The sequence below is a fragment of the Gavialis gangeticus genome, unplaced genomic scaffold, assembly GCF_001723915.1.
Source record: "Gavialis gangeticus isolate Ggan-Ray unplaced genomic scaffold, GavGan_comp1, whole genome shotgun sequence".
NCBI lineage: Eukaryota > Metazoa > Chordata > Crocodylia > Gavialidae > Gavialis > Gavialis gangeticus.
Window position 1 is genome coordinate 220,045,088 of NW_017729032.1, and position 9,000 is coordinate 220,054,087.

The following is a 9,000-nucleotide window of genomic DNA, read 5'->3' on the forward strand; positions in this document are numbered from 1 at the left end:
CCTCCCCTGCTGGCTCCTCGTGGATATGCGCCAGAATAATTCTCTCAAAAAGCTTGCCCAGGATTGAGGTAAGACTAATTGGCCTATAGTTTCCCAGGTCCTCCTTCCTCCTCTTTTTGAAGATGGGAACCACACTCGTCCTCTTCCAGTCCTCTGGCACCACATCAGAGCACCACGAGTGCTCGTAAAGCCGTGCCAGGGGTCCCGCAATGACCTCAACTAATTCCCTCAGCACTCTGGGGTGGAGATTGTCCGGACCAGCTGATTTAAATACATCCAGTCCCTCCACAAGTTTCCTAACTAGATCCTCACTGACCCTTGGCCTAGGTGTGCCTCCCCTGCGGCCTGAGGGGGGCCCAGTGGGGGGGCTGATTTGGTCCCTGCTCAGGAAAATGGAGGCAAAGAAATCGTTAAATATGTTGGCTTTGTTGTCTGGTGTAATGACCAAATTTCCTAGCGTGTCCTGCAGGGGCCCCACATTACCCGGAACCTTCTTTTTGCCCCCTATGTATTTAAAAAAGGACTTCTTGTTGTCCTTGATCTGGAAGCTAGTTCCAGTTCCATCTCTGCCTTGGTCTTCCTGACTGCCCTCCTGCATCCCCGAGCAACCAGGGCCATTATAATTCAGCCTGGCAGGCCTGGGCTCAGATGTTCCCACTTGTTCCCCAGGGGCAGGTAGGTCGCTAGGTGCTGCCTGGAAGCAGCTTGCCTCCCCTGCCCTGTTCCCAGGCCAGAACAGGACAGGCTTCCTGCACCTGCTGCCAAGCCTCCAGGTTCTGCTCCCCCCTTTTCTCTTACAAGCCAACCACTCTCTGTGCTGCCACCCAGCCCCTGGTGCCTGGGCTCAAGAGGTGCGGGGCTCCCAGATGACTGGGACGGGTAGCTGCCTGTGCCCCCACCATCCTCTCAGGGGGCCTCTCCAGGGAGATGCCCTACCAAGGCCCCCACCAAACCCTTGCTGCATGCTGAGCATGCCCCTGCTGCATGTGCCCTGGGCAATGCGCCATGAGCTGTTTGTGTGGACTGAGGGGTGCCCAATCCACTACACCCTGCTGCTGATGGTCCTCACCTGATACAGTACTATGAGTTATGATGGTGTGGGGGTCAAGCTTGGGCTGCCCCACAACCTCTGCCACCTTATACCGACTTTAGCCTCCTGGAGGGTTACTTGTGGCTATGCTACACATCCCTGCCCCCTCCCACAGCCAAGAAGGACATTGCCAACAGCATCAACAAATTTCTCAGTGTGTGAGAGGCCCATGGCCACCTAGCTGCAACCTCAATAAAGTTTTGCACTGTTTCCTGCCTCCCTGCATGCTGTGGAGGGGAATCCCAGGGCTAAGGGAGTGTATGTGGGCTGGGTGGGGAGCAGGGCAGGGACAGGAGTCAAGGCCAGGTCGGGGATTCCCCCCAGTGCAGGACTTACCACGTAGCCAGGGCTGGCTTGGCCAGCAGCTCCGCTCTGTCCTGACTGGTGATGATGATGTGCAGCTCCAGGCAGTGTCCTCAGACAGCAGGGCGCAGTATGTAGGCACCCAGCTGGGCCGCCCCCTGGGGAGGGTGCTGCTGGCAGCTGGTAGTGACATGGCTGGGGCTGAAGATGTGCAGCTGTCAAGGCAGACACTGGCCCAGGCTCCCCAAGCTGCTGGTGGAGGCTGCAGGCAGGGAGCTTAGCAGGATAGGCTGCTGCAAGCCGAAAGAGCCCTCCCCCAGTGATGTGTCACTGTGGGTGGTAGGCCGGGGTGGGGGCTCAGGCAGGCTGCCCATGCTGCTGTAGATAGCATGGCTGTGGCATGGGTCCCAGGGCACAAGGATGGTTGCCAGATATAGGGCATAGACTTGCAGGCACTCCCTGACCAACAATTGTGGTTGGTCATGGTGGCCAACTGTGCCTGCGAGGCCTTAACCTTCATGTGGCACTGCCACACTGACCACTCATGCCTGCGCTCCCACATCCAGCCTGACAGCCCCTCAGAGACATGGGTGTTGGAGCACACACCCTGTATGAACTGGTACTGCACCTCTGCCTCACCCCACAGCACCACGAGGTCACCAGTGTCCTTCATGGACCAGCTGGATGGCTGAGACAATGCCCCACCGCACGTGCAGGTTCAGGGCAGGCTGCTGAGGGTGGACTACAGGCAGCTGGAGCTCGCTTAGGCGGCCTGTAGCTGGGACTGGGTGCTGGCAGGCCTGGCAGCAGCCTGCAGTAACCTACAACATGCTGCAGGTCTGGATGTTGTGAACCTGGCAGCTGCATGGCACTGCAGTGCCAGGCAGTGGCGGCAGGGTGCAGGCAGGCTGGCACAGCTAGGCTGCAGCCTACCCAGGGGAACACATGGGCCTGAAGTGCCTTCAGGCTTCCTGCTTGTGTGCCTCAGGGCTCAAAATGCCTGCATGCTTTTAAAAGGCCTGAGATAGGGACTGCCATAAAGGCTCTGGGGCAGGCCTCCAAGTGGCAGGGCTGACCAAAAGCAGATTTGCTCCTGGTTGGCATCTACACATGCATTACTGTGCAGTAATTAATTACGAGCAAATTTACTTGTGATTGGCATCACTTACTGTGCAGTAGCTGTGCGTACATGTAGATGTGTGCGATTAATGCTTAGTAAACTATGCTACTGTACAGTTAAGTGTCTCATGTAGACATGTCCGCAGAGTATGATGATCTAACCAGTTACATATTCATCCTACAATACTTTCATCTAGTCTGTATTTCTTTAGCTTCTTAATGAGACTTTATGAGAGACATTGTCAAAAGCCTTGTTAAAGTCAAGGTATGTTACATCCACCACTGTCCCCCCATCCACAGATCCTGTCACTTTACCACAGAGGGAAATCAGGTTGGTAAGGCATGCCTGGCTCTTGGTGAATCCATGCTGGGTGTTCCTGGTCACCTCTCTCCTAGGTTCTTCACAATAGATTCCTTGAAACCTGCTCCAAGATTTTTCCAGGTATAGAGGCCAGGCTGACTGGGCTGTAGTCCCCTGGATCTTCCTTCTTCCCCTTCTTAAAGACATCTCTATGTTTGTCTCTATGTTTGTTTTCTTCCAGTTTTCTAGGACCTCTCCTGACCTCCACAAGTTATCAAAGAGGATAGCCAACAGCTCCAAAGACTGCATCCCATCTGGACCCGCTAACTTGAAAGCACCTAGCTTCTCTAAGTAGTCCCAAACTTGTTTTGCCATTACTCTAGGTTGTCTGTCTCCTTCCCTATCTTGATTGTTGCTTGGCTTAATTTTAATATGGATGTTATACTGACACTAGCATAAAAAATTCAGCAACAAGCTACCCCTGTTTTATATCTTTACAGTAAGTCAACTCCATTCAATTTTTGTGCCAAATTTTCACAACTAGTGGCTGAAGTGATATTCCTAACCTCTTGTTACTATCCACAGGCATCCATTCAAGTATGCTTATCTTTTTTTAATATAAGCATATTTGTGGTTGCACACTGGGGGCAGGATGTGTCTGAGAATCTGCCGGTCACAAGTTTAGGGCCTCAAAACAATCTTTGCATTCTCTGAGAGTTTGGCTGGGTTCAGTGCCTTTGGTCTGTTCTCCTCTACCTTCAGGGTTTGATTGTGTTTCTGTCCTGATGATTATCATATGCTGACCCTCAGAGTTCCAATCATGACCAGTTCTAATGCTCATCTCCTCCCTGCCTCAATATGTATGCACCAATTTATTTCAAAATAATAAATATATGGAAAAATGACTCATAAAGAACAAATGATGTCCTTCACAATTCCATAAAGGGCAATATTTCTTCCTCCCAGTGTACTTTCAAAGGGACTCAGCTTGTAGCTATAGCTGCCAGTTAGGGTGAGTTTTTAAACCAAGTAGATTAAACCAGAGTAAGAGGCTTCACACAGTTGCTGTATAGACTAAAAACAGTATAAGCTAGGAAGGTCTAAAAACATGTAGATGCTTATTTCAGCTAAACTGCCCCTCTATTCTTAAACCTGAAATATGAATTTAGAGGGGGAGTGCACCTGTTTAACTAAAGCTTCTGAGTGCATAGCTTTACTCATAGGCCCATAGTGTATCTGATCAGGAAGAACTTGGCTGGATGTTCTTCAGTGAAAAGTTTCACAAGTGAGGGCCCAGGACTGTGAGAGCCCCAACCTCATCCTAGGCTGCTTGGAGTGTCTAGGCCAAACCTAGGTAGTGAGGGCTGGATGCTCTGTTTAGTCATAACTGTCAAGTAAGGAAATAAACCAGAAAAGTTCACTGGAGATCTTCAGACCTAGATTAGGAGAAGCTTTAAAGAGAAAGGCTTGAAATTGTAACTTCTTTACTCGGATTTTTCTCCTATAGTCTCATAATTCAAACAAAAGTGCTTTTAATACCTAGTTTTCACAGCAATGTCCACATTTCTTTTACTAACCTACAGAAACAGTCATCTGAGGGATTTTGCATTAACTTGAAATTGTTTTCTCATGAAAATTACATTTCTTTTCCTTTGAATGCATAACCTGTAAATATTTGGGAAAAGTTACTTACTTTCTTTCTTCCAGCAGTGCAATTTCCTTTTTGACTTCATGGTACTCTTCTGCTATTTTGCAGTGCTGTTTATACACCTGCATAGATTCCTTAGAGTCATGGCAAGGTGGCAGGGGCTTCATAAACAGAAGAAGAAAAAAATAATCAAATGCTTCTGCCTGTGAAAGAAATATTACTGATAAAATCTTGGCTGTTTAAAAATCGTGATGCAATTAGTGGTTTGATTCCTGTTGTCTTTACTAAGGGAAAATGTCTGTTGAATCATAAGAACTGTAGGACCAGACCCATTGTTCTTAATGAAGACTTTTCACACTAAGGAAAACTTCTCATTTATCAAATGTAGATGCACACCTTTGGGATCTTTTAAGTATTTTCATAATTTCTCTTGCCATCTTTTCAAACTGAAAGTGATATCTGTGTTACATCGCAAAAAGGATGGAATCGCTTGTTCTCCATATCTTCTGGGGACATGATAAGAAGAATGGGCTTAAATTGCACCAAGGAAATCTTAGGGTAGATATTAAGAAGACCTTTCAAACTCTAGGTGGTTAAGCACTGAAACAGATTACTGAGAGGCTGTGGAATTTCCATCACTGGAAGCTTTTAAGTGCAGGTTAGACAAACATTCATCTGGGATAGTTTAGAAAGGACTGATCCTGTCTTGAGCTGGAGGTTAGACAAAATGACCTCCTGGGGTCCCTTCCAGCCCCAATTCTAAATGGCTACAGGACTAATGAAACAATATATTTTGATTATTTTTGCCCAGTTTGTTTTGCTTTATGTACTTTATATATAACATAGAAAAATGAGTGCACATTCCAATGAGGTTATATTTGTTTTTGCTTTGATCTTAAACTAAATAATATATATCCTGATGCCCCTAGCATATTTGTAAAGCGTATATTTTCTTTTTAACTGGAGAAAAATGTTTGTTGTGTTTTATGGGATGTTGCACCACATCATCTGCACCCTCCTTTTCGAAATCTTGATTGGCCCATAGAGTCATATGAAGGTTAATTCACTAGCATTTGTAAAATGTTTTTATTTCCTGTAGTGGGATGTCTTGTAGAGCTGCAAAAGTAAGAAGACAATTAAAGCATTTTGAGAGTATCCAGACACTGGGAACCTTGTGCTTACTGCGAAGACAGGGAAAGTTTAGTTGCTGACTTCACAGGCCTTAAATGAATATAGCAAGTTGTTGAAACAAATGTAAACTTTGGAAAGCCATAGTAGCCATAGCCATAGCCAAAAATGCTCCATCCTGAGATTCCTCAAATTACTTACATTTAATGTCTTGAGAGCATGGTTGTGTTAGTTGTCTGGGTTTTTTTGTTGTTTTTTGACCTTACAGCTGAGTAATACTTCCATATGAAATACAAAAGTGCTTTCATACATAACATGTTAAAATTAGTAGTCATGAATCAACTGCGTATAAAGGAACTCTATATAGCATGGCCACCAACAAAAAAATTTTCTGCTCCCCAGTAAAGAACCCCTGAAATCAAAATCAAGCAATCTTTACCTTGCACAGCTCTGTTTTGAGTCTTCTGCTTGAACATAATATACTTTCAGTGACTATGACAAGATTGGGACAGAACTAGCACTTGGGACTTTTCCTCTTTCTGGTTGTGCAATCCTTTGCTATGGTCACAAAGTGCAATTTTGTTTAAATCTATTTATAGAGAGAGGACAAAAGTGATTGTATTTAACAGCTGGTGTCAGCCTCTTTCAGCACAAAAATGCTTCCTGTGCCACGGGCATTCGGAATGCATTGTGTTAGGCAGCCTTACAGAAATATCGATGAACATGTATCCATTCCCAATATAACGTGGGATTCTTTGTGATTAAATTAGGACACCTCTCATAATGCTGTGGCCAAGTTGTTTTCAGGACACAGCTTGGAACACAGGAGAGGTCAAGGCCTTGGAGAATGAGCTCCCCATTCCTCAGTGATGATGGTTCCTGGGAAAGGGATCTTAACTGCATTTCAGCGTGGGTGAGCCATAGCACCATCCATGTCTCCACCCAAATAATCTGCATAAATTTAACAAGTCAAAATATAAACAATGCAGACCTCTATTCCAACAATGTGAGGGAGAGCCAAAGTAGCATCTCTGGCATCCACCAGAATAAGCAGTACACTGCAGGTTCCTCAAAGCACTCTTTGAGAAGTATTCTGTGGGAAAGCCCCTAACCAATAAGCCTGAAAAAGAAGATACTCAGGTGCTTTTCTTTCCAGTTTATCTTCCTCAAATCTAGATAGTTTAAACCAGTTTAAGAATTAAAACAGCACTTTCTCTACCCCAGCTTCCCACGCAAAAGATATATTTGGAGAGCTAAAAATTATCTGGTCATGCTGAGACTTCATATCTATTTCTCGCTTAGAACCAGCTGCTGACTCAACTCCCTCCCCTAATTGTTCCCTGTCCAGGGCATCTTTTTTCCTAAAATGACATTTTAAGTTAACCATGCAAAATAAATGAACAAAAATTTGAAACACCTCGTAAAAAATCTACTATTTGTAAGCCTCACACACAGGAGATTGTAGAATGAAATGCAATACAAACACAACACTCTTTTGAGTCCTTAGAACCAAGAGGCAACATCCAGATCCTGTCCCTTTGCACCCATTCTTTCAATTCTAAGGGAGTCTCTTCTGGTGGATACAAATGTCCAAGGTTTGATATTTGCAGAAAGTCCCTTATGACATAGGGTCTGCTCTGAGTCTACCATCTGAGAACTTCTTAGAGAGAAACAATTGAAACTATTATTACAGCTGAGGTTCCACAGAAGACAGAGATGGAGAAGAGTTCTTATCTCATCTACCTCCCCTCCCCCATATTAATACAAGATTAGAACCATTTCTCTCTTTTTAAAAATTTTTGTTTGTTATTTGCTTCTCACTTTGCATCCAGCCACTCCATACTGAAATACAGATGTCATATTTGGGAGAATTTTATAGCAGTATAGTACATTTTGTAAGGGATATTTCTCTTCTGGTCCTTGTGTCAGGCCAATTTTCCATTGTCCTATCTCATTCTGCTGTTGTATTTAATGCATAAAACTAGAGATGGTTTAGAATTTTTGGAAAGCTCAACAATTTTTTCGGTTGTTTTTCTGTTTGAAAAGCTTACTGGGTGTTGATATTTTTTGAAAAATTGACATTTCAATGAAAGATGAAGCAGAACACTTCTAAAATTTCCCTTATTATTCTCCTACAAGTTCCTTATGAAATCCTTGCATAAGTATTATCTTATAACAAAACTGTTCTTCCATAGGCACAGGAGAAGCAGGAGGAATAATGTTCCCCACTTTAATTCATCTTTCTTGATCATGAAATGGACATGAATTGAACACACTGTTTCAGATGCCTCCAACAATGTGTCTCCATCATACCTCAACCCTCCCAGAAAAAAAAAATGGGGGAAAAAAAAAAAGGAATGGGGATGCTCAGGACATGTATTTCTTAGTTTGAAAGTCTATACACTATTATACTTTGTAATGGTTTGTTATTTTTCTGTCACTACTCATTATCCTCAGTGTACTCCAGTGACTGCATAAAGTCAATTTGCAGAATTTAGCTCTATGCTACAAGTCCAACAAGCATACGTCAGTTTATTCTCAATATAGCAACTCTTTATTTCCCCATAACCTCCTTCATCCATTTAAAAGGCAACATATATTAAAAGTATATCTACACAGGCAAAAAGGCTCCTGCCAAAAGAAAGATATATTTAAAGGCAACAACTGCCAACATTCAATCCTGCTTATTTCAGGACTCCATATCATCCATCCCCACTTCCCTATGCTGGCAAAATATGTGCTCACAGCCTCTCTGAATGGTTCACAAATCTAGCATTAAAGTCACACTTCAGGTGCTGCTGCTTGTCTGGCCATCTGTACCTAATTTGCTACAAGCTCTAAAGCCTCTCTATACCTCCTTTGGGATGCCACAAGCTTTGCGCAGAATATAGAAAAAGGCAATGCACATCCACGTACTAGAACAGATTGTCCCATGACTGAGCGTCCACAGGCACCTCTGTGAGGACATGTATCCTCTTGGTTTAAGTCTGTCTGTAGGAAGCTCCTGGGAGAGGACTCTAGAATGAAACTCTGTGGGGTAGGTCCAGAGTGTTCAATTATAGCACCAGGCAGCACTGTACCAAAACATGCCATACCATATCTATGGATGTGTCCAGATGAGCGCATGCGTGCCTGTTGTGGCATCTCAAAGCAGTTTGAGATGCTACAAGAGGCACACTGGGACCAAAAAAATTGATACTGGGAAATCCTAGTATCAAAAAAAAACCCTGACTGAAAAAAAGCAGCACAAGGCACACTCCTGGAATGTGCCCTGAAGCAACTGGAGGCTGGGTCCTCCAAGTAGACACTCTGGAACCCAGCCAAAGTGTTTCTATGGCTGCCCTCTTCCCTTGCTCCCCAGCATGCTGCCTCAGTGCTGGGGGGGGGTTGTGTATTGGGGGCTGTGGGTAT

At 44.7% G+C, this 9,000-nt stretch overlaps 1 protein-coding gene across 4 annotated transcripts in view; it reads right to left on the bottom strand.

Moving 5' to 3' along the window:
* The window catches only part of MAP3K7CL (MAP3K7 C-terminal like), a 68,661-nt gene that overhangs the window by 16,544 nt on the left and 43,117 nt on the right, over nt 1–9,000 (bottom strand). For 3 of the 4 annotated variants that reach the window (XM_019525589.1, XM_019525588.1, XM_019525590.1), the window contains one exon: nt 4,507–4,622. In XM_019525589.1, coding sequence (XP_019381134.1) covers nt 4,507–4,622 — 116 coding nt within the window. Of the gene's footprint in view, nt 1–4,506; nt 4,623–6,028; nt 6,139–9,000 lie in introns of those variants that run through there. The other variant, XM_019525592.1, reaches the window with a different exon arrangement.